This window comes from Cimex lectularius, unplaced genomic scaffold, assembly GCF_000648675.2.
Source record: "Cimex lectularius strain Harlan isolate CLEC.00 unplaced genomic scaffold, Clec_2.1 scaffold315, whole genome shotgun sequence".
In the NCBI taxonomy this organism is placed as follows: Eukaryota; Metazoa; Arthropoda; class Insecta; order Hemiptera; family Cimicidae; genus Cimex; species Cimex lectularius.
In genome coordinates, this window is record NW_019392916.1 from 281,049 (window position 1) to 309,020 (window position 27,972).

General features: G+C 32.9%; 1 protein-coding gene across 1 annotated transcript in view; it reads left to right on the plus strand.

Annotated features, from left to right (window-relative positions):
* Window positions 1–6,273: 6,273 nt before the first annotated feature.
* LOC112127839 (cGMP-dependent protein kinase, isozyme 2 forms cD4/T1/T3A/T3B-like) overlaps window positions 6,274–27,972 on the plus strand; it is a 41,553-nt gene continuing 19,854 nt past the window's right edge. The window contains exon 1 of the mRNA XM_024229296.1: window positions 6,274–6,385. Coding sequence (XP_024085064.1) covers window positions 6,274–6,385 — 112 coding nt within the window. The remainder of the gene's footprint in view (window positions 6,386–27,972) is intronic.

The window sequence follows — 27,972 nt, forward strand, 5'->3', positions numbered from 1 at the left end:
ACTCAGGACTCTTTCAACGTCCCCACTCCCCTTCCTCGTGATATCCCTTATCACAACTCTTACGCAACTTCGTATGCAAAACACAGTGTGCTTAGTTCAGCCTCCGATTCCGAAAAAGCGGTTCGCGCGCAGAACCGTTAAATTCCATCGCCTTAAAAAAATATCTCCAATGATTACAACCATGTCGAAAGGATTTCTATATCTGTAACGCTAATATTGTAAAAACGATGATAAAAATGTACTCTTTGTTTTAATCCTGTTAACTTTAACTAATATTAAACCAAATTATTCATGGAACTTTTAACAACTAGCAAAATAAACCACAATTTCCACGAAAAATTTCAAAAAGAAAAGATTTTTAACAGTGAAAATTAAAGTTGGAAAATTAAAAACAAGTGGATTATTTATACTTACTTGTTTTGTTATTTTGTTTTGTTACTATATTATTTCAGAAATATTTCTAAATTAAAAAATATTTTACTGTACCATTTAGGCCCAAAAAATACCAATAATTTAATAAATTGGATTCATACATAGGTTTTCCTTGGATGAGAGGATCCAAGCTAGGGAGGAAAGAAGTTAACATAAAAAAATCCATAAAGAAACATAAATAGAATAATTACAATGCAGTAGATTTGTTGTTAATCTCAGGTGTCTATCTTTCAGATTATGCTTGCACAACAAATTTTCATTCACTGTCAACTTAATTACGCATTACTTTTAATTGTCAGGCTCAGTGAACCTTAAATCTTTTTGTTTTAACTGTTTCTTTCCTATTTTTCACACCGTGTAAACACAGAGGATGAATCGTAACTGTCGTTCCTCATTTCACATAGTAACAAATTCCGTCCATTCTGTAACAAACTTATGACTACACTGACAAAATAAAGTCTATCATGGTATAAATGTAGCGGGGTTTTAAGAATATTATTTATCGAGTTTTATTTTTAGTAAACCATTAGAAAAGCCAATAATAAATCCAAATAAACCAAAGTGTAAATATTTAAGCAGAAATGTAATACAACCACTGGGCTGGTAATAATACTAACCCGCAATGCAGGCCTGCTATGCATGGTCATTTTTAAAGGCGCACATGTTATCTGAACTTTTTCAAATTAAGCAAAACTTACAAATGATTATATAATTTCGATAGTCAAATTTGGTTTTTCCAAAAAAAATCTTCGGATATATAAGATTTAAATTTGGAGGAGTATTAAATTATTAGTTATTTAAAATATCATATAGTTTTCTTGTAATTATATTAAAAAAATAATTTAATATAAACTATGATAAACAATGTTTCCCAACTATTTGACCATTATTTATAAAATTAGAATAGTTTGAAGAGGCGAGAGAAAAAAAAACTTGCAATTTCAAAATGCTGCAAATCCCAGCGTGGTAAATTTTCCTAATTTTTGGAACTTTTTCGTGCATAGTCACTATTTTAGGATTCATCCAGAAAAGAGTAGACTGGGAAAATTGGACAACGCATCAAGGGATTTGTGACAGTGGCACCGTTATCTCTTCTGGTTGCCCTTGAACCGAGTTTTACAACGCAGAAGATGGTATGTATATTTTTTCCATCGATTTCTTACTTTCCAAATACGACCATTCGTGATTTGAATTGTACACCATTTTTTTCATCCCCAGTTGAAAGGAGGAATAATTGCCAAACCGTTCTCAGATTTTTCAAAATACTTCTTACGTCAAGATGTTACGTAGTGTTTTTAGTACAATTGTAGTATCTAAACTTGATCAAAACGTTTGAAAACTGTTGAATATGTATTTGTTTGTATAATAAAACTGTAAAATAAATTCATTGAATCTTGTGAAAAAGAAAAAATTGATTGCAATGTTCAGATTTAATGTATAATTGGATCTCTCTCTCTCTCTCTCTCTCTCTCTCTCTCTCTCTCTCTCTCTCTCTCTCCCCCTCTCCCTCTCCCTACCTATATATCCCTTTTGGATTGGGGATGGAATCAAGATTATCACGAGAAGGTCGTTGGATGTAGTCAATGTAGGCCAAATCGTAGTGACTATAAATAAAATCAAATGTTATTGATATATTAAGCTTTTTATTAAACTGTCTTGAATATTTGAGAATCTCAAAAAATGTGTAGAGATTAGTGACCGTTTGATCACGATATCTGAATAACAATCTCAAAAAATTTGACATGGGCTTAAGCTTGTATGCCTAGCAATTTTGTTTTTCAGGAAATCATATAAATTTATTTTTCTTATTATCATAACGATAAAGTTACACTGATAAATAGAAATCTGCTGGTTGCATACAAAACACATTATACTATTGTACCTTAGATGTAAATAAATGGAAATAAAATATTCAAAGTAATGTTAAAATAATTTGCTGTGCTTTACGGTTATAATTTTTTTACGATTGGAAGTTAAATCTATCTTAATTTCTTTATTGCACATTTTTACATTTATGCTTAGTTTATAAAATTTGAAACTTAGTTTATAAAATTGTCGCTTTCTAGTCGTATATTTTTGAATTTAATTGTACCTGCATATTTGTGTCGGTCATCCAATGTTATAAAAATAAATAGTATCGATTAATTATAAAATAAACACTCACATAAGCAATACTTAAGAAAAGAATTAGTTTTAATATCTGTTTATGTGATCCTTTTTAAAAAGATAGTTCCTACTCACAGTAAGTTGTTTTGCAACGATCAGGATTTCGAGCCTTTTAGCTCGTCATCAGGTTGAATGACTAATACAACCACGTCTCTCGACATGAATTGCCAAAGTGAACCCGCTGATACCTCTGACAACGCGACGTTCCAATTAGCAGCTGATTTAAATATTATACTAGTAAATACTTAATATTATTAAATTACTATAAAAATAATAGCAATTAAAATAATTAGTTTAATTATTTGGATGTTTGATATTATTTATGTACATATTTAAAATGGGAGGTAGATCATAATTTTAAATATGTACATAAATAATGTCAAACATCCAAATAATTAAACTAATTCTGGTGTGATGTAGGTTTCAGAAAAACATTTTCTTTTATCGTGCCAACGTTTCGATCTTTATTGAGATCATCTTCAGGGCTCAAAGTGTTTGTCTTCTGTGTAATTGTGCCATTCTGCACTCTCAACACGAGCAAGATTTCTGAATAATTATTGATTAACGGTCACTAAACACCACACATTAATGATTAATGAATTAATGGGAAGAGCGAAGTTCTTTTGCCAGCACTATTTGGATATGCTGGGTTTAAGTTTTGTTAGCTGGCGACGGATTTAGATACGAAAGCATCTGTTCATCTTCGGTATTTAGTTTTGGTGGCTGTACAGATAGGAAGTGCGGATCCGCCTAGGAAAGTTGTGGCAAATTGAAGAACACGTTTTGCTTTTTCAACGAGAGGTTGAAATGTTTCGTTTTGTCAAAAATGGATATCGGACCCGAAAATAGATTTCAAAGTGGAGTCTGAAGGAATATCTATCAAACGTTGGTATGCACTTGAAGATTTCGTTCGCTTGTCGAAATTGAAATCGGTTTGACTACCCATTCATGGTTTTGCAGCGTTGTAACACGAGCTGTGGGAAGTAGTGCTCAAAGGGCATGTCCAAACTTCGAGGCTGTTCACATATTTCATCAATCAACGTGCCATTCGCAAGTTCCAGTTTGTTTTCTTTTAAAAAATCATTAACAAACATTCGATTAGCATTCTTAATTTTATTTACAAAATCCGGAACACAAAAATCAAATTGGACAGAACGGAATCAATACCACTCGAGCCAATTTGAAAAGTATTAATTTTAACATTAATGTTTAATTATTGAGAAATCGTGAGATGTGGTCTGGTGTGATGTAGGTTTCAGAAAAACATTTTCTTTATCGTGCCAACGTTTCGATCTTTATTGAGATCATCTTCAGGGCTCAAAGTGTTTGTCTTCTGTGTAATTGTGCCATTCTTGCGTGTCGTGTTGAGAGTGCCCACTCGGCAAGAGTATATAAAAAATATTTTTTTTAGATTCAATCCAAAGTATTTCTACTCACTTAAAGTGTTTACGCAGAAAACAAACACTTTGAGTGAGTAGAAATACTTTGATTGAATATAAAAAATATTTTTTTGCATTGTATGAATTCACTTTTTTCTAAATCCTACATGTATTTGTTAAATGTAAACAATGTTTGTAAATCCCAGGCCCTGAAGATGATCTCAACAAAGATCGAAACGTTGGCACGATAAAGAAAATGTTTTTCTGAAACCTACATCACACCAGACCGCATCTCTCGATTTCTGAATAATTATATAAAAAATAAATCCGAGTCTTGGTTATCTTTAATGTTATTCTCTATATTTTGGGAATACCTTTTTTTATGTGTTCGTAGATAAAAAGACAATAATAATATTTTCCACTGAATCAGTTCTAAATTTAACCTAATTCCAAAAAAACCTTTTTCTATTTATAACAAAAAAGACAATAATAATATTTCCCACTGAATCAGTTCCAAATTTAACCTAATTCCAAAAACCTTTTTTTATTTATAACAAAGGAACATCCAGGGAAGTAATTATATAAATTTACATTTTAAAAAAATCTACGCTATAAACCGCATCTCAAGATTTCTGAATAATTTTCGATTAACGGTCACTAATAACCACACATTAATGGTTAATGGATTTATGAGAAGAGTGAAGTTGTTTTAGCCTGCACAATTTGGATATGTTGGGTTTAATTTTTGCTGACTGGAGACGACGTTTGGTTCACCATCTTGACAGAGCGACTTTTAGTTTTGGTGTTTGAACACAGGTTATCTTTTTTAGTTGGTCCGGCTGAATTTCTCTTCATCCAATGACACTTATCGCCAGTCACCCTGTATATCACATATCAGGGTAGAGTTGGATTAACTTATCGAAACTTTTTATAAATGCGAACGTCCAACCGAGGAAAAATGGAGAATCCTCTTTTAGTTCCAGACTGTTTATTTTTATTTCATGGAAAGTTTTTTTTAATCTTGTGTTTCCACATTACAGTACGTTCTCTCCTTAGTATTGATAGTAAGCTGTAGTTATAAATACATTAATGAATACATTTAAATAGAATAAATAATTAAATAAATAAATAATTTATACACAAATTAAATCATAAATCAAAAATTAAATACACAATTCAATTATACATACATACATTTTGCAGTGTTATAGCTATGTATAAACTCTATCATGAGACGGTATATTTGATCATCATTTTGCAAGAGTAGGGATTTGTAATTTATTGGTTTGACAATGCACTCCTTTGCATATAATCTGTCAAACCAAATCCTTCTCTCTTTCGAATATTTCTTGCAGTTCATAATAAGGTGTTCTACATCTTCCTCTACATGGCATGTTCCGCATAACTTAGTCTGTCTTTGTGGTTATTTTGTAAAGATACACCCCAGAAATGCCATGACCGGATCTAAGTCGGCTTATCATAGAGCAGTCCTTTTTTGACTAGGCCAGTCCATGGAACCAAGGTTACTTATTTCAATTTGGATTTATTGAGGTATTGAAAGCAACCGTCGGTGTAGAATTAATTGTGCTGTGCCATTTCTTAATAATTTCCGCCTGGATACATCGTTCTTCGCCTTCTGAATGGGAATAGGAACTGTAAGACTCTTCCCCTCATACAAAGCTCGTTTTGCTAGTGTGTCTACCATGAAATTACCAAAAATTCCGGCGTGACCCCTAACCCAACACAATCTTATATTAGTGTTTTTATTATTTTTTAGAGCTAATATTTTGTTTGCAACCCAGTGTAGTAAATACTTTCGACCAAAAAATTTAGTTTTTAGGTAAATGTTGAGATCACCATACAAAACACTCAGTCTTAAGACAATCTTCAGAATCAGAAGATCGATTGTTTTGTACAGTGATCTCAACATTTACCTAAAAACTAAATTTAATTTGTTTAAAATTAATTGGCTGAAGATAACTGCGAAGCAGTTGAAAAGCTTTCCATGAAATAAAAATAAACATTGCTGGAACTAAAAGAAATTTTATTCAAACACACATTCTCTATTATGGAGTTCCATAGATCGGACTGTGCTTTAGACAAAATGTCGAGGAAAAATACATAATTTAATTCTAATCATTGTTTTACAGTGGTGTCCTTTATGGATATTAATAGTGTTTTATGAATAATAAAAATATTAAATAAATCTATGAGACTAGAGTGAAAAAATTTCGTCCCCCGACTCCCACCGCGAGCCGGAAGCCGGTCTGACACGTCCAGTGGATCAGGTTTAGGCATGTGCTGCGCCCTTACGACATCGGCTTTTAACGAACAAGCGCACTCTGTCAACACGGGCCAGTATCGCGAGGCTGTCAAGCACGTGTGCTTATGGACTAGCGGAAAAGGAGGTAAGTGGCAATTTCCAGGGTTGCATCCCCTTTTAATCAACCCTCCCGGTCGTGAATGGGGTTCAGACGAACCGTACCACGTTCTTCCGTCCCTCACGGGTACGTCGTACGACCGGTACGAGATAAGGTCGGAGTCGTGCCGGGCCAGAAGGTTGCGCGGTGATCGCCCACTCCCGCTCCGCGCTCACCACTCTCCCGGCTCCGAATTAGAATTAGTCTGACAAAAGCAGTGCTATGTGCTAGTTGCGTGTCGCGTACGTGTTTTGTTTGAATACAAGCTAATACATGCGTGTCTGTTTCGAGTCGCTCTGCTTCTCCTCGCTCCCCGAGGAGGCCGAACCGCCTGGAAACCCCTCTACGAAACCCATCACCAGTCAAGGTCCTTTTCATAACATTAATATTAAAAATAATTTAAAAAAAAATCACCCTGGATATTATTTATACTTCTTTATTAGAGTATATATCATCGAAAACTCGAAGAAAACTTCCCCATTTCTGAATTAGACAAAGTGTCAACTTATCTAAACTGAACTGACACTTGTGACTACGACAATAATAATTTCCCTAATTGTTCATACAGTTTGATAACTGTTAATCAGACGTTCTGTCAATTCTCATTAGTTTTTAAAAATATTCTCCTGTTTTACTTGTAACGATTGCTATAACGCCAGGAAAGTTTATTTGATCATATTTATGATTAGAGTTTATAATCATTCAAACAACTTTGTAATATAGGTTAACCATTTATTATTGAAAATCTAGTGAAATCAAAATGGCATGATCGTTGTACGTTAGGCTCATTCGGTTTTTGAGGAACTGTTGCTAGTGATTGCATATTTTTGGTTTTGGCATTATATCACTATGACCATAAATATTTATATTTTAACGTGTGTGTTGTTTAACGACCGGTGGTTCACTCATAAAAATTTAATATATTTCTCTCTTCAGACAACATCAAAATAACCTTCCAGAAATACAAAACCGTACACACTTTTCCCCAAAGTTTATGATTGACACCGCTAGCCGACAATTCAGACGTAATGTACAAAATTAATTGTAAAAATTGCCCAGCAACATAATAGAAATTAGTTCACATTATCTCGACAAACATAAAAAACATTTGTAATTGTAAAAAAATACTTAAATCTAACCCCACAGCAATGGCCACCCACCGTTTTATCAAACAACACGGCTTTGATTTGAAAAATATAAAAATACTAAACACTGAACAAAACAAATACAAACGAAACTTTTTACAAAAGATATACGTTAACAGAGACACAGTGCAGATACATTATAAAATAAATATATAAATTTTCTATTTTCGATATTGTAAATAATAGTTTACTTTTTTATATTACTAACCTTTTGAATGAACCAGAATTAGAAAACCAATCCCGACAATCCCCATTCACAACTGTCTTTGAGTAAAAAAAAGTCGCCCACTTGCAAAGAAAATATCAAATCCACCCTGTAAACATGTTATAAAACAGCAGGTTACAAATTCACATCTCCATTTTCACCAAGTATACGCAAACACAGCAATTATGCGGTTTTTCAAGAACTATTGCTAGTTATTGTATATTTTTGGTTTTGACATATCGCTATGACCATATTCAAATATATTATAACGTAGGGTTGTTTAACGACCGGTGGTTCACTCATCATACCAATTGACTACATTTCTCTCCTCAGACAACGTCAAAATAACCTTCCAGAACTACAAAACCGTACACGCTCTTTTCTCCAAAGTTTATGTTCCTAAACCTCTAGCCAACTATTCAGACGTGATGTACAAAGTTAATTGTACAAATTGCCCAGCCAAATATATTGGAATTACTTCACAGGACCTCGATAAACAGAAAAAACCGTTGTAATTGATTGTAAAAAACTGATCTCTAAGTTCGCAGGAATGACCACCGACCGTTTTAACAAACAACTCGACTTTGATATAAAAAACATAAAAATAGTAAACACTGAAAAAAAAAAAATACAAACGAAACTTTTTAGGCCTGGTATACATTAACAGAGATACACTCAGCATTACACAGGACAAACACGTGCAAACTCAGCCGTAGCCTACGCCAACGGCATAAAACAAATTTTTTTCGATATTGTACACAAAAATTAGTTTTCTTTCTAATATTAGTAATTGTACCCTTTGAATATAACCAGAATTTCAAAATCAACCCCCTACAACCCCATTCACGACCTTTTGACTAAAAAAATCGCCCATTTTCAAAGTTAAAGGTCCAACACCACTAGGCAACAAATCATTCGTAATTTACAAAGTTAGTTGTACAAATTTCCTAGCCACATACATAAGAATTACTTCACAATATCTCGATAAACAGAAAAAACAATGTTTGTAAATCCCAGGCCCTGAAGATGATCTCAATAAAGATCGAAAGGTTGGTACGATAAAGAAAATGTTTTTCTAAACGTACCATATCTCACGATCTCCAGATAATCATTAATTAACGATCATTAAATACTAGAGACACAATACTATACACAGAACAAACATTTGCAATTGATTGTAAAAAAACCAACCAACCTAGCAATGGCCACATTTTGATCAGTGATAATCGTCATGTCAATGCAATTTTTATTTTGTAAATAATAATTTTACCTATCAACATTTATGATTTGTAATTGGTGTGCTATTGTCCATTCACTACGTTTTTATGGTTCTTTGATGTTTAATATACCAGAAACTTATGAAATCTCTTGATCGACTTAATATTCTGGGTAGCTTTTGTAAACAGAACAATTTTTAACTTTTGTCTATCTTCCTGATTTAATTATGGTGATTATTAATTCGCATGGTTTTTCAACTTATTGGTGTTTTATCTTTAACATTTACTATTACAGAAACTTTCGCTTTTCAGTAAATTTCATTAGAATTTTTATTGTAGTACTGTACATTGTTAGCTGTTGTAAACACTTCTATTTTTACCTGTAACGATTGTCTTATCGTGATACAATACTTATGTTTTATCAAATTTATGATGTTATTGCCATAATATAACCGTTCTCTGATGTACGTGTCTTTCCCGTTTATTATTTTAGAAAATTATGAAATCGAAATAATCCTTTATAAGCGAAAACTGGCGTTGACTCCTTAGAAGTTCAATTTAGCTAATAGGATAGATGATTATGGTTAGTTATTTAATAATGGGACAGATATGTTATAGTAATATGAATTTTGGGCATATCGTAGTATATGCGCAAAATGGTATTAAAATGGTACTTAATATTGCCCCTTTAAAAATTTTAATATGCCTTGCATGGTATGTAATCAGCCTTACGACGTTGAAAATATTTTTCAGTTTAATTGGCGTAAATTCCAAGTTTGAAGAAATTCGCAAAAATTAGTTCTCCGCTGAGGAACGTTTTATTCTATTCAATTTAATGAAAAAAGGCATATGCGAATGTTCAAAACATAAGTTGGGCTATTGTAATGTATTCGTTATTTTGTGTTCCTGCTCTTATCTTTTTAAGAGATTTCCCCTTTGATTTGATTATGTTCGGAAGTTGACTCCTCTATCGGTGGAGAGACTGGTCTTTAGAAAGCATATCTAATCGATGCGCATATATTATGGTATTATTAGTTCATAAATGTACTACATACTTTAATAAATAATTTAATGAAGAAGAAACACATAAAATCAGAAATAGCTTGTTCCAGGTGTCTATATGTTGAAAGAGGAAACTGCGATGTTATATCACACATACCTTTTGTTTTTATTTTTAAACTTTTCTTATCTTGGTTGGTTTTACTAATTTAGTTACTTATTTCCTTTCTCAATATTTAAGTAACTAATCAAATATGAAATATTTAAGTTGTTCGTTACCGTTCTTTTGTGGGCCAGCCTTTCCGCGATGGGTCCGTCACACGCGTATCGGCTTTCGCCATCTTCAGTGCTATGTCTGGGTGATTTTTGTCAGACCACACGGAACAATCTCTTTATTAGTGTATTTTTATTTAATATTGTTTATTAATGATATGCATTGATATTCATAGACCCATCAAGTTTTATCAATTTGTGATAAATAACTGACATGATATTTCCTCTTCGCCAAACGGATTTGAAGAAGCGAGATTTTCTCTTTGATCATTGAAAAAATTTTACTTTTTATTTTATTTGAAGTATTTTTTTGGATGGATTTTTTGTTCGGGAGCTCACCTAGTACCTTTGAAATTCCACATCGCGTGTGAGTTCATTCGGCTGTGAAATTATGTGGAATTTATTTTCCTATCCATTACACAAGTTATATCAAACGATATTTTTGTAGAGATGTCTGTAATGCTTTATAAAAATCAAAAGCATTTTTCCGAATTAATGTTACATGTTTTAATTTTTTTAAAATGTAAATTTGTATAATTACTTCCCTGGATGTTCCTATGTTATAAATAGAAAAAGGTTTTTGGAATTAGGTTAAATTTGGAAATGATTCAGTGAGAAAATTATTATTGTCTTTTTTTTTATACATAGAAAAAGGTTTTTGGAATTAGGTTAAATTTAGAACTGATTCAGTGGAAAATATTATTATTGTCTTTTTATCTACGAACACATAAAAAAAAGATTTCCCAAACTATACAGAATAACATTAAAGATAGCCAAGACTCGGATTTATTGTTTATATAATTATTCAGAAATCGAGAGATGCGGTCTGGTGTGATGTAGGTTTCAGAAAAACATTTTCTTTATCGTGCCAACGTTTCGATCTTTTATTGAGATCATCTTCAGGGGCTGGGATTTACAAACATTGTTTACATTTAACAAATACATACACTCCAATGGGCACTCTCAACACGACACACAAGGATGGCACAATTACACAGAAGACAAACACTTTGAGCCCTGAAGATGATCTCAATAAAAGATCGAAACGTTGGCACGATAAAGAAAATGTTTTTCTGAAACCTACATCACACCCGACCGCATCTCACGATATCTGAATAACTATCGATTAACGGTCACTAATCTCTACACATTTAACAAAAACATGTATGATGTGGAAAAAAATGAATTCATACAATGCAAAAAATATTTTTTAAAAATATATTTAATCAAAGAATTTCTACTCACTCAAAGTGTTTGTGCGTAAACACTTTGAGTGAGTAGAAATACTTTGATTGAATCTAAAAAAAAATATTTTTTTGCCTTGTACAAATTCACTTTTTTCCAGATCCTACATGTTTTTGTTAAATTTAAACAATGGTTGTAAATCCCAGGCCGTGAAGATGATCTCAATAAAAATCGAAACATTGGCACGATAAAGAAAATGTTTTTCTGAAACCTACATCACATCAGACCGCATCTCACGATTTCTGAATAATCATCGACTAACGGTCACTAATCACCACACATTTTTATATAATATAAAACATATAAAAGTACAAATCTGTGGTGAATTTATAATACATAGTGCATTTGATATAATAATGTATCTTAAGTAAAACTAAAATAATCTAATAAATTATAATTGTTCCGTTAACTAATAAATGCAATATAAATTGATTAAAATATAAACTCATTCCATAGTTTTCATCATTTTTACAGTAATTAGATAACATCTTATTAGTACTGAAACTCAGTTTTCCAAAATATTTAAATCTAATATTTGTAAGTCATGAGAGATGATGTCTTAAGAGCATAGCATGAATTGATAAATTCGGTCATTCACTACCTCATGCCACGAACTGCAAAATTCTAAATTGTCAGGATCTTATTGAAATGACAGGAACGTACCTATATACAATACACCTAAACGCACCTTCACTACTCATCTGTTACAATTAAGAGGTAATTTCTTTTTTTGAAAAATGATACTCTGCTAGATCAAACTTCAGACCTTTATAAGTTCAGTACGATTCACATTAATTAGCATTATTTTTATTGAAATCTTTGAACTCTCTAGCACACAGCCAATAATCTGATTAAGGTTATAATCCCACAACCTAACGTTGTTTAAGTTAATATTTTCATTTAGTTGATATTTATTAACTAAATTATTAATTTCCGCTGCTAAAAATATTCGTTGCTGAACAATATGAGTTGCAACGATTCTGGGGAACCTGTCTTCTTACATACTAAAAATTTAGCTGTAATGTAATTATGTATGTGTAAAAAGGAATGTAATTTTTCATTGTACATGAACGCTGATGGTACATAGAGGGTAACGTAATATTTTTTTTAAAATAAAAAACTCGAAATAGTCTTTCCTCAGGAACAAAATAGAATCCATCCCAAAAACGGGCACGGTAACAATCTATGGCTCTGGTAACAGTATTACATAATCGTAGTTTAGAATAAAAATCAATATTTTTTTCTGCAAAGCACTACAAAAATTTAGAGGTAAGAGTTACACCCAAGACTTCTTCATTAACTAATTCTATTTGAGCATTTCGTAAAAACCACTTGCTATTCCTCGCCAATATACACCCATTACCAACACCACGATTTTAGTTTTATTCGTATTTATTTCCAAGTTAAATTAATGCGGTATACTGATAAAGGAATTAATCATTCTCTGAGACATAGGCTAAGAGCTTTAATCTTTTAGTGTCGATGCGCACCCGTCCACCATCTAGACAATCTTCAATGTCATTCAAAAATAAAGAGAAGAGCAGGGGACTTAGTGGACAACCTTGTTTCACTCCCGTTTATACAGAACGCTTTATTTTCCCCCTAAGACCGAACAACCAAAAATAGTGAGAAATAACATTCCAGACCGTTTAGAACATCATGATTCTGTGTTAAAAGTTTTAGTTGTCACAGGCTCTTTTGTAGAGGTTTGGAAAATATTCAGTAAGAATTCCATCATATAGAAGGAGGACAAGAAACCAAATAGGGACGTAAGAAGAAAATCACAATCAAATCATATCTGACAAATTACAGACGAAAAGAAGAGTTCTCAATAATCATTGAAAACAATAATTTATCAACTCGCAGATCGCATAGCTGAGGTTTATTGACCATAAATTACTTTTTCTTGTCCAAGTCATTATTTAAATATATTATATTTCATACTGGAGGACCATTGCCGAAAAGTATTCAGTTTGAATTATTTAGGAAATATAATGCTTTTATTTTATTATTATTATTATTATTAATAAACTGAGTAATAATTTCCCAGTTCTGTTGTTCGATTAATTATGGCCTGTAACTTTAATACAAAATATAACAAAGATAGATAAATAAAATTCAAATCATGGCTTTTTAACTTTGATTCGTCGATGAATTCTTAAGCTTACATAAACCTCGAAACCATGCAAAATCGTATAAAATTAAATATTCAGACAATTTAATGTAATTTTTTAGTGTTTCGAACCTATGCATGAACTGTTGTGTAACAATGTTAGATAAATAAAACATGAAATATATAATTTCAAGAAAATAGGTGAATTGAGAGGAAGTATCGTTGACCTGAGATTACGATGTGATATAAACCACATCAGATTGTGGGCAGTTACGAGTCATATGGCCTATAGAAGTCGGAAATCGAAATAAATAACTATTGACCTCAATGTCACCAGAAATGTCTGAAATGGTCTCAGCTTTAACTCCCTAAAATATGAAATTACACAAGACATCCACGAGTTGACGTATTTTTAGTTTTTGTTAAATTTATTTTAAAACTAGTGTAATATATCCCAGGAGGGTGCTAGAAAAAGATTTGTATGAAATCAGTTTCTGAGTTTTTTGTAGCTTGTGAAATTGTAGGTTTATGAGGAATTGATTAAATTCATTACCGTCTGTTTTTTTAAACTTTCATATTTAATTGGTGTTATCAATCCATTTTCATTCCGAATCGTTTGCCTTCTGATAAATGTAGATAAATAACTACAGTGATATCATCAACTTGGTGTAAACGTCATAACATGACGATAGAATTTGAAAATGAAATCTTAACTCAAATTAACTTTGTTAACTTTCTTTACAACATAATATCTAATACACTATCATATTTTAACAAGTTGGCGTCTGGTAAAAGGATTAGGATCACGCAAGGTATAAGTTCACATTATTTACATATTAGTTATTTCTTTTTTTTTAAATTACATTTATTTGATATTTACAACTACAAATGTTGTATTAAATAAATATGTTCAGACATGCTGAATTTGTCATTTGAGCCTTTAGATCAAGTTTCACAGTGACATCACTTCTCCTTCACACTGAAACCTCGTTAATCTTCACTCAATGATATGTCTCTGGTTCAAACGTCTTGGAGGATTTTCGGGGTGCTTGTATCTCTGCGTACCTTCTAATCCTTTTCGAAGAATTTTTTGGGCATTTGGGCAAGTTCTATTGCGTGTATCTCAGATTGTAAGTGGAAGTGGGGGCCTAGAGGTTTTTCTAGGCTAAAATCTGGGCCGTTGAATCCTCCCCTCACTGGATGTTCCATTTTCGATCCATCTCCATACCATAATAAGTAGTAGCTATAGCTTGGGGACTTTTTATTCTTACAAACATCTCTTGTAATTTTTGTTTGGAAGGTAGATCAAAATTTTCATCATTCATCATTGTTAGTCGACTCATTTAATTTTATCCTTTTTTAAATTTTCTGGTAGCTTTTAGGCTTTATTTCATTTTGTCCTAATTGTTGCACTTGACTGCCATCCTCGGGATGGGTGTATGCAACGGTGTCAATCCCAGTCCCACTCCCAATGCTAAAATTATTATCATAGTTTGCAGTGTTACTTAAGACATGCCAACCTTACTAATTTTTAAATTAATTTGATGCCTTTTTTGTCCAAGGGCTCCATATGTAACCAGAGGTCTAACCCAACCGATGTATCTAGCCAGGAGGCTATTTTTGGATTTATACCACAATACAGCTTATGAACAGCTGACAGAAAAAATGATATCAATTAAAACAATACAAAAAGAGAGGCCATAACTAGGCTGGGCCAAAGTTTTATATATATAAAAACATACGCATCTTCCTATCAACTCGAAGCAATAACCGGCGTCCACGGCAAAACAGCGTCCGTATATGGACGCCGATTCGCCGGGCCAGTGCATGATATCAACTAAAACAATACAAAACGAGAGGCGATAACTAGGTTGGGCTAAAGTCTATATATATATTTTATATATATATATATATATATATATATATATATATATATATACACAACGTTTTACTATATGTAAGCCTACTGGCTAGATACAACGGTTCGGTTAGACCTCTGGTTACATTTGTAGGTAGCTTTAATTATATATATATATATATATATATATATATAAACTTTGGCCCAACCTAGTTATCGCCTCGCTTTTTGTATTGTTTTAATTAATATCATTTCTTACAGGTGAGCTGTTCATCTAGTGTTATGCCCAGATACTTAGTCACCCTGGAGAAAATTATTATTATTATTTTTTCAAGAGGAAGCTTTTAAATTCAGCTTTATCTTCGTCACTAGTATTGATGTGGTGTTGTTCGGTTGAACCCTAGACCCATATCACATCACCTTCCTACTAATTTGAGAGTACTTTGCATTTGAGGTGAAACATGACATTAGGTGAAATAATTATGCGGTGTATTTTATATATTGATTCATGTTTTCAATAAATAAATATTTTTTTATTATTATCAACTAATTAAATTGGTATTCACTTTACACTACTAATTTATATGTGTCTGAAAAGCCATATAATATGTAGTGGAAAGTAATTTGCTTTAAAATGTGCAAGGTTTTCATAAGTTTTACATTACTTATGGCCATAATAATCACCTTCAGTTGCGATAAATAAGTCGAAAAGTTTGTAAACTGCAGTTAGATGTATATCCTTTGAGGGTAAAATATTGTTTTCATCGGTTTTCTCCAGGAAGAGGTGTCTAGCGTTACAAACTCAAACTTTCAGCAAGATCCACGGAAAATTCCTATTTTTGAAAGCTTGTCGTGTATAATGCCCGTCAGTCGACTTTGTAAACAGGGGAACTTTCGAGAGGCGGATCTAAATTCCATTAGCCGTCTGTGTCAAGCCCAAAAGGGGAAAATATCCAAATCTAATTTGTTTACTATTCATTCGTTTACATCTGTCCCTTTGACATGTTTCTGCCTCTTGAACAATTTCAGTTTAATCAATTCGCGCAGTCTTACAAATCTCGAGAGTGGTCACTATCGAAAAGTATTGGGGCTTCATTAATGAATCGTCGAGTGACATTGACATTTTTTTAATATGTCTAATATATATTCGATTTTTTTAATGACTAATGACAATTGAGTAGGCCTCGTCCACGTCAATTTGTCCTCATATCATTTTTTGAGATAATATAACAAGAACGCACCCTCCGGAGACTTGTCGGAAAACAGAGACGTGCATTAATAAAACTATTATGCAGTATAAAAACTATTAGTTTGTTAAAAAAACCTTTTCAAAATTTAATCCTTAATGTTAATTCGATAAGAAACTCCCTGCGTTCGCTCCTGTTGCATAAGAGAATTGTATCTTTATATTACAACCACTCGAAAGTTGGTCACTCATTCGTTTCACATTATTCACTCATGAATCGCAGTAATTGTCAATTGTAGATTTTTTATGTAAAAATGATTTATAAATTATGTAAATCCGAGCTGATGTTGATTTCATAGTTCATCAACCACAATGAGTCCTTAACGAACCAACCAAATTAACTGAATAAAACCTAAAATACCTGTTTTTGGACAAATATTTTACTCTTATTGATATTAATAAAACAAAATCATTTTCATGGACTATGAATTTTCCAGGGCTTCAGTAGGCACATTGTTTAATCATTTTAGGATATACTCGCCTTGATATGCTAGTGTTTCAGATGTTCTCCACAAACATCTAGACTTAAAATTTAACTTCATCCCCTGAGAATAAAACTTATCTAGGCTGTCTATATAAAACATAAAGTGTGATTGATTCTTCAGTTCTACGGGATGGTGATCGTACAGCTTGATCGTTTCCGATCATTTTGGTCTGCTTGTACCCAATGTTTTGGTCTTACGGAAAGTTTAGAATTTTGGTTTTTGATATTTTTATTGATTGGTTAAAATACTTTTTGTTATTTTCAGAAAGAAAACAAATATAAATTACAATTTGAAAGTGAAAGATAGTGTAAAGTATAATCGCTGTTACCGTTTGTCAGAGTTTTCTATAAAAGAGAAAAAAATATTCACTAAGAATAAATATTAATCGTAAATATGTATACAATAATAAACAATTATTAAAATTAACGAAATACAAAAAAAAATCCTTATAAGAATGATAATAAAATTGTGTGGTGATTAGTGACCGTTAATCGATATTTATTTAGAAATCGTGAGATGCGGTCTGGTGTGATGTAGGTTTCAGAAAAACATTTTCTTTATCGTGCCAACGTTTCGATCTTTATTGAGATCATCTTCAGGGCCTGGGATTTACAAACATTGTTTACATATAACAATTACATTTTGGATGTGGAAAAGTGAATTTATACAATGCAAAATATATTTTTTATATATTCAATCAAAGTATTTCTACTCACTCAAAGTGTTTGTCTTCTGTGTAATTGTGCCATTCTTGCGTGTCGTGTCGAGAGTGTCAGTGAGATTTTGCTATTCTGTGTTTATATACGTTGGATTTTTAAGGGGTGGGGAAGGATGTCTGTATAGAAAAGACATTTTTGTATAAGGCGTCGGCTACTTTGAGGTGAAAAGAGCCGACGAAGGGAAAAAATGTTTCGGCCAGATTATCCTTTCAGGATTATATAGAAAGGGATAAATAGGAAAAGGAAAGCTAAATTGTTGGGAAATTAGACTATGTGAAAAATACTTGATGTGTGAAATGTAATGTGATATAGGTATGTTATCTGTATTGAATTTGATTAATGATATTATCGTAGCTGCGACTGTAATTGATGCTGTGTTTATCTCTGTTGATATAAACCATTTCTAAACCATATCCAAGAATGGCACAATTACACAGAAGAAGTGAGTGAGTAGAAATACTTTGATTGAATATATAAAAAATATATTTTGCATTGTATAAATTCACTTTTCCACATCCAAAATGTAATTGTTATATGTAAATAACGTTTGTAAATCGCAGGCCCTGAAGATGATCTCAATAAAGATCGAAACGTTGGCACGATAAAGAAAATGTTTTTCTGAAACCTACATCACACCAGACCGCATCTCACGATTTCTAAATAGATAATAAAATTCATGAAATAACTTAATTTGTAATTACCCTAAATAATAATAATAATAGTTAAAAAGGAAGCCATGTGTGGTGTCAATCTAAATATCAACCCAAACCTAAAAACACCCTGAAGATGGCGAAAAATCGAAGTGCACCGTCAGTCGTAAACAGCCAGAATAGGCTACATACACCATTGCGAATAACGAAGACGTACATATTTATACGTCTACTTTTCTTCTTTTTGGTTGTTTGTGTCAAACTTATGGTTTACTTTTTTTAGCCAGATTTTCCGCGGAATGAATTAACGAACGTAACCAAATTCGCCGATTTCTCTGCCCTAATAAATCCCTAAAACACCCTTTTATCCGAAACTTTGGTTATAATTAAAGTTGAAATTCCTAGCAAAAAATTCAACCTATTGTATATTCATGGATTGTGGACTTAGGGCCCATTTAATACACTAATAATATATAGTGTTTTAACAGTTCTTCAGAAATATGGAAACTTAAACATTCTTTTCGTCTTGTGACAATATAATTTATATAGATAAATTTTTAGAATTATTCTTGAGGTCTATTGGGTAATGACCTTTAGTCATTTCCGATCATTTTTGGGGGTTAAGTTTCCTCGTTTTGTGGTATTTAAGGGGTTTACTGGTCTGTGTGATGTCAATCTCGCCTAAACATAACCCAAACCAAAAAAGGCCAAAACAACTAGAATAGTCAGACAAATATGGTCAGCAAATAGCAGTTACATAGACCATTGGAAGAAACAAAACTTACAAATTTAAAACATTTTTTTATTGATTGTGTCCAATTTAAGGGATTGTTTGTGAAAATAATATGTCGTCGTTGACCATCATTTTTCTCGGATTGAAGTAACGAACCCAACCGTATTCATCTCATTTTTTGACCTTATAAATACCGAAAACACCTGTTCAAAAGCAGGTTACTGATTATTAATACAATTCTGCGCTTTCATTCCCTAACCGTGAACAAAAATTTAAAAAAAAATTATAATCACTAACTGTTACATCGTCCTCTTTTATTCATGCTTAGGAAGCCAGTCGAGGAGCCAGAAAAGCGTATACATCAGTAAAACGAGCAACGTTGGTCAATTCGTCCAACTAGAAACAAAAGTTTATATTATAACAAGTTAATCTTTTTATGTAAGGTTGTGGTTGAAGTGAAAAAGTTAGTGTCACGAGCGGTATTCGAACCCACGACCTTCGGTTCGATACGCCGCTGCTCTACCAATTGAGCTATAGTGACCAGTCAAGTGGTAGAGCAGCGGCGTATCGAGCCGAAGGTCGGGGCTTCGTATCCCGCTCGTGACACTAACTTTTTCATTTCAACCAAAACCTTACATAAAAAGATTAATTAATTGAAAGAAGTAATTTGGTAAATAGACTACTAAATATAATGAATTATATGAACAAGTATTTTTGAATTTCGAAATCAATTAAGGTTCACGCATAAGTGAGCCTGACTAGACTTGAATGACCTTCGTTACGATTTATCGAATGATATGAAAACTTTGGGGTTTTTGAACAAGTGTACAATATCTGTGATTCTGCATCATAAATGAATCGAAATAAATGAAATTGAGGACCGATAAGGTTAGTTTTCGGTTTAAATCGCCAACTTTTCACTCTCAGAATTGACACAAGGTGATCTTTAAATTTGTATTCAATGACCATGCCTGATAGTTGGGTTCCGAACTCGTTTTAAATTCTAGTTAGGTGGTTTCTTTCCACAACAATAACGCCGAAATGTAACGCTCGTTTCTATTCACAAGGTGGATTTTTAATTTCCGAATTTGCATGTGTTAGCCTTAAACATGTAATCATTTTATATGATGCTGCTTCAAGACGTTAATTATGTAGATTTAGGACCCATGAAAACATCTCTCATTGAGTATTTCATCAACGGTTTTTTTAGCTCAATCCGATTTTTATCACTGTAAAATAACCAATCACCGAAGGTGGGTAGTCCATTTGAATATTTTCTTTTGGGCGTTGTGTTCAACCGCGCTAGAATTTTTTCTTCAAGGCTCGAAATTTTTACATCTGTTCATTTTTTAGAACAAATTGTCGGGCGAATTTCTGGCTGTTGGTGTCGTGACCAGAGATAGCGCCGTGACTCATTTCGGATACGATCCGTATCGTTTCGTTTTGTTTTTGTTTCCAACATCCTCAGACTTTTGTCCTAGGCTCGTTTTGCGTATTTTCGCCTTCTAGCGATTAGAAAGGCGAGAGTCTTTTCAAATCGTATAACCGCCCGCAGTTCCGGTTTTGCTTTTTAGCCCCGGGCGTCCAAAATCGGCTGAGGTCGTGATTGGGTATGTAAATCTGACCAGTGAAATCTAGCTGTAGAGTGGGACTAGCGTTTGATTTGACTCGCCGTCCCAAAAGCTGAGAAAGGTCAGGCATTTGTACTTACACACACAGAAAATAATAAACGTTCCCATATCAAATTACCATCTTTTTCTCTTCCACAACTTGCTGTTACCTACAAGGATAATTGTAACATGAGTTTTATGGACTTGTTATGAAATTGCCAAGCCTCTTGTAAAGATTGATATTTTTTTGTTAAGATATTCAGAGAAATCATTATACAACTAAAACATTTAAAAAAATGCATATTCGCGATTGTTTTTCGGTAGATCTGGGATCACTTTTGATTTAAGCGTGAAAATTAGCAAGCATGAACATTACAAAGCATGAAATGGATCTTGGGAGTGTATTGCAATAATAAATGCTGTGATAAAAATAGAACCATTTTATACATAATATGTTGAGTGATTTGTAATTATTCAATATCTATTGTTTTCACTTGACCTTACATCATAGATAATGATTAGGTATTCAAAAGTTTAAGTACTCGTGGGAGCTCTTTGTTCCTCAATACAAATCCAGAAGCAAAGAACGGCGAAAATCCAAGGTAACGGCGATTTATTATTCTGGTTAAATCACTTGGATTTGATGCTAAGGATCTGTGCAATGCAAGTCCGAAGCTCATGAATATGCAACTACATTCGAAGCGGGAAGTGGGCTTTTAAACTTCTTTGCAAAACTATGAGTCGGTTATATTTTTAGAAGTCGTTTGGAATGTCAGATGGCGCCTGTTCCCTGGAGGTGTCTTGGATGCACCTGATACCCCGAGAGAACCGGTTATCCTTCGTCCTGCGAGGGCCCCACCCGATCTGATGATAGCTGATAATAAGCATTTCTAAGGGACCGTCTTATTTTCACCGGATTCACTTTAAAATGGAAATTGACCGGTATTTGATATTTCTAAATCTTTTCTACATATTAAAGAATATTTTGTACTTATAAAAGTACGTCAGCCCAGTTGAAAACGACAATATGCTTTTATTAATAGATTCAATAAACGGGTGCTTTTATCGTCTCAAGGATCTGTCCTTCTGTTTTTTTTTTTTAAAGTAATTTATATAAGAATTAAATCTCCGGATATTTAATCGGACTTCCTGTGATTTTATATTGGACACAATTGACTTCAGAACACTTTGAAGATATGATTTTAATCTTTAGGCCTGACTCTTTATTTATTACCCGTAAATAAACCGTCAATTTATACCATGACAAAAAATTGGTTAACGTCTCACTAGTTGTTAAACGTGACAAGATGATCACTAGAATTATAATGTCCTTCGACAAAATATCCCTAAATGATAAGTTCGGTTTGTCTTAAGGAGATTTCACAATAGGTCGCATTTTATTTATTTTTATTTCTGATAATGTTATTGTGCTTTTTGAATATTTTTTATAGATCAAAGTTTATATCTTAGCCCAAGTTTTATATCTAGCTGAAAGCCATCAGGCCGTCCCAAATTGCCATTGCTACCCTTGGTATTGTGTAGATGTGGAATTTGTCAATGAAGTAATGATTAGTGCTAAAAAAAATCATCAAACATTATCGAAATAATATAAAAGATAAATGGTGGAGTGTGTGTGCTGTTCAATCTTTTTAAAAAGATAGTTCCTACTCACAGTAAGTTGTTTTCAACTATCTGGATTTCGAGCCTACAGCTCATCATCAGGTTGAAGGAGCTCCACAACCACGTCCCTCGACATGAAATGTAAGACATTTCCTGATGATGAGCTGTAGGCTCGATATCCGGATCGTTGAAAACAACTTACTGTGAATAGGAACTATCTTTTTAAAAAGATTATCAAAGTAATAGTTCATTGTTCAGTACACCTGTATTTGTGTGCCAATTGATTTTACGATTAATTTCACTCATTTTGATCAAAATTTAAGCTCAGTGGTATATTTGTCTTCTTACTGACTATGCAAAAATCAAAGTGGGGTGAAATATTATGAAGTGTGTCAGATGATAAAACTGCAGTTTCAGCTACACTTTTTGAAAGACCAGAATGACAGAAAACGGAAAAAACTCAAAAATATTGTTGAATGTATCGTTTTAGTAAAAGGAAGGTTAACATTAATATTTTAAATATGTATAATTCATGATCTGACGGGATTAATTTCCCATGGTTTACTGAAAAACAATTAAAATATCAATTTAAATATGCGACTAACTAACGTGTCCTAGCGTACTTTGTAATGTGCCCTACAAGCCGAGACAGAAATATTGTAAGTAACTTACATAATTTGTTTTACATATGGTACATATTTCTGCCTTTGTTGTGTATGTATTTCACGGTAATAAGTTATTATATCTGTTGATTTTCCTTTTACGTAGGATGAGAAAATAATATGCAGGATCGTATTAAATGAGATTAGATATATAAAAAGATACAAAAAGCAAAAACCCTTTAGAATAAAGTAGGTCAAAAACTTAGGATTCGTTTTAAGCACCATTTAAAACCCTTCAATATAAGAATATGCATTTTTGGGCTGGATTTCATTGGGGGCAATTTCTTTTTCACGCCGATGTCCCGAGTTCCACCAGAAAATCATAACACATCTGGGATTATTCAAATTCGACGGTAGTGCAAGCGTCGGAAACCGACATTCTGCTCTTTCAGTTTATGTCAACAGTTTTCAACTGCTAAGCCTTTGTAAGTGAGAGAAATGAAATCAACAAAAACGACCCGCACGTTTTAATTTATATCTCCAGTTCGTTACGGAAGCCGTGTTTATTCCATTTCGTGAAGTTTTGAAGACCTTTGTAAATGTCTATTGGAATTATAACAATTTTGTGGTTTTCGGAAAAAAAATCAGTTATTTGGATGGCGAAAACTCGAGAAAAAAAGTAAGTATAAAGCCAGAAAAATAGAAATGTTACTCAAAATTTATACACAATGATTATTGGGAGGTCGTGAGATGCGGTTTGGTATGACGTAGTTTTAGAAAAACATTTTCTTTATCGTGCCAACGTTTCCATATTTATTGAGATCATCTTCAGGGCTCAAAGTGTTGTGTTCTGCGAAGTTGTGTCATTCTTGTGTGTCGTGTTGAGAGGGCCGGCACGAACACTTTGAGCCCTGAAGATGATCTCATTAAAGATCGAAACGTTGGCACGATAAAGAAAACCTTTTTCTAAAACCTATGTCACACCAGACCGATCTCACTATCACCAAATAATCGTTAACTAACGGTCACTAAACATCACACATTTATTTTTTAATTTTGGTATTTTCTCAAAATTTGTGTTTAGATGTTTTTGTGGGTACTAACAGTGAATATCAAATTAGTCACTTGGTAAAAAATATTTTGCTAGTTCTCAGTACCTTAGTCACAATACTAAACTCACTCTCATTATAATTACATAAGCTTTATTTTTTTATGTGTGAAATTTATCCCTGCATCTAAGGATGCAACAAACAAATTATAAATATTGTACAATTTAACATAATTAATAACAACAAAGGACGAAATTCAGTGGATTTCGGCAGTCTATAATGGGAACCGAGCTCTGTTGGAATAACCAGAAATTCGGATTACCAAAAAACGGTTCATAAAAATATATGATCCCACGTCCGTTTTCTCCCCTGATAAGAGTATTATGATCCATATACTGCCTATGTGTATTCAATCCATTACCTTCTATTTAGCTTGTTAATAAAGCTAATTCATTCCAAGCTAATTTATAAACATCGTTTACCTATTTTGATGTTGAATGTTCATGTCCTAACCACCTTCCCCAATAAGGTTGGTCGAGGGAAAATAATTTGCCCATTTTATTTTATCAAGCTGAATTTATTACATTCTACACGTTAATAAGCCACAGGCTCGACTCTATTTCAGATCGTTGATTATCTCATTACCGGGGGCTATGGAATGCGATTTGACCTAAATTATCGCCTTAGAAGGTTCAATATAAAATAAGTCGTGTTTATAACTAAACCATTTTTTTAAACTAGGCCTGATTTAGTTAAGAAAATTGTGAAAAAAATGTCTCGGTGCGGGTTTTCTTATTGCATATAGGGTGTCCTTTTTAGATGATCCGGCCGAATTTCTCTTGAACAGATAACGTTATCGAAAAACCAAAAAATACTTAGCTAATATTTTTAGTCTAGTTTTAAATTGTTACTTTTTTATGTATTTGTTGTCTGGATGGTTCAGAGTCAGTAAAACTTTGAAATTTTAAATTAAAACGTATACTTTTTTATCCTCCGTTTTAAACAATGTTTTACACAGAATACGATGGCGAAATCAGATTTTGAGTTTGTCAAAGAATAAAACTAAGGTACATGTCAATTTCGTTTTTATTTTTAAGTAATTCCATTTGCTGTTTTGGTGCTAGTCGGTGTTATGAATTTCTTGGGATGATGTTGTACGTTTTTTAAAAATGACAACCGTTTATTAGCTAAAAATATTTTTTAAAACTCCTTCGGCTAGAAAGTTTTATTTTATGATCGTCAAGTAATCGTTATTGTATGTTTTTCCGTTAAATTATTGTTAACCATGGCCTATTTAAACAAAGTACAGAATTAAAATAAAAAAACATTAGTTATTCAAAATAATAATAAAAAATGAAATTAAGATTTTTTTTCTCGTTTTCCGATTACGTTATCTGTTCAAGATAAATTCAGAGCCGAACCAGCTAAAAAGGACACCCTGTTAATGAGGTTTCTTATGAATTTACGATCCGTAAAAATGTATAAAAATGTATAAAATACAAAACTTTCTAGTTAGCATTAAGCATGAATCGCCTTGTTTTATATTTGAAAATATAAATAGTTAAAGCGTAGCCCATGCTTTAAAATGCCTGGAAGCGGTTTTGTTTAGAACTACCTTGAACCTCTGTACCATTGCCTACGGCAGTAATACTGGGAGCGAAAATGCCCTTGGGTGTTTCTCCTTTTTTTAAGTCGTGTATTTTCCACAACGGTTAACGTGTTATTGAACTATATATTTAAGAAAGCGAAAGTCTTGTGGCTGTTTATCGCGTTCCGAGAAAGGCCCGGAGGGAGGCTACAGTCTTGAAAATTAAAAACCGATCGCTCCAATTGACCAACATGGATATTCCTCGAGGGCCCGTGATTAACAGTTCGTGTAATTGCTTTCGTAAATTTATCTCCGAATCGCTCTTCTAGATGTCATGATTGTTTAACTAATTTGAAAGAAATTAATAAAGAAAACGGATAACTCATTGAGAAGAACCATTATCGGCTTGTCTAAATATTTGACAAGCGGTAAACTTGTGCAATTAGTGTTATCGATGTTTTTAATGTTGTCATGTTTCTTTTGTCCGTAAAATTTCTGGACGGGGTAGATCGTATTGTGACCAAGTCGGTCATGGTTAATGTAGAGCAACCCGATCTATTTATTTACTACGTAATACAACACTAAAGTTTTTAGTTGGTATGACTACCATGACAGCATGAAGAAAAAACAAAGATATTTGCCAAGTTAAAGTAAGTACATTTTCCCTTCGAAGGTCATCAATCATATCGATTGATTATGAAAACCTTGGTAGACTTAGTCGATAATAATTTACAGTACACTGTCCGAGATATGCGGAAATGTACTAGCACGGTGTGATTTTACTTTTATGGAAACTTGGATATGTTACGGAGTGAATAATTTACAATTGGTATATTTATTTATAGTTGGATACGCAAGAGTGATTTTTGGTTATTAATTTAAACCTTTTACACCGGTGAAATTTATCAATCAATTGCCGGAGCGTTATTGTTGAAGTTGAGTGAGATATATCAGAAATTGATCAACTAGTGGATTAATTATTGACCAGGAATAAATCATTTAAGGAGATTAAATCAAGAAATCACTTTTTTACCTTGGAATAAAGTTTATAAAATCTTCTAATAAATTTTAAATTTTTAAGTCACAAGAATTCTCCACTTTGCTATTTTGGGAGGGTCAGATCTCTTACGCGTCCTGCACAGACGTTTCACTCCAGTGGTTGTCAACAGCTAGGTAATTCCAGCGTCCGACGTATGAGTTTTTGAAGTTTAAACATACTCTCATTTATTCTTAAATACATACAATTCACTCAAGTAGGGTATTCAATATCCCGCCTTCGGCTCTGTAATGTTATACCTTCACGCTATTGAATACATTCAATCTTAGTATGCCCAAACAATAAAATACAAAATGCGATATCTATCATTAATTTATACTATAAAATCCTTTTTTGCTCAAAAAATCGGAACAGAGGATCCAAATCGTAGTTGCCTAGATCAAGTGCAACTCTCATATCGGATGGCATCCCTACACGCTCTCTATATGGAGTCAATGTATGGCACCATATAATTTAGTGGCACACATCGAGCAACCTACCTCTACATGCTGGACACCTAGGCGGGATTGGTTCCAAAAGTAAGATGACGTATGTCGACCTCGTAGCACATCTGGATGTTTTCCTCGTACGATAAAATATTTAGGTTAATTGTTTTAAGTACCTTATTCGCGATAATGATAGACTTTGTTACTTTTTTTCATACACGTTCCTGCCAATTTGTTGGACTGGAGGAAAAGCCGCTGAGCAAAAGCGTTGGAGCATAAGGGAAAAATAAAAATAAAAACCGAACCATGACTTACCTCCATATGCATATTCATGCCGCTCATTTTTTTTTTCGTTTTTACATTCGAGTTATACTGTTCTTACCTTGGCCTTCGTCGAACGCGTATATTCATATGTGCAAGGATGTTGGTCTAAATATTTCAGTACATATATTTGAAATTCAGATTTAATTCTTAAAAAAAGTAATAATATTGTTGTTCTAAATGAACAAATATGTAGACCGAATTTAGGGTGTTGTTTCTATCAGATAACTGATTAATATTCTTAATCACCTATGTATTCAGGGGTTCTTCATGTTTGGTATGTATTTGATGGATTAAATTGGGACTGTTAGAAAATGTGAGACTGTTTTTTTTGCACCGCCAAAATATAAAAAACAATTGGTTTTTACAATCATGCCTGGAAAGGATGTTTGGCCAATAACTGAATTGTAACTAG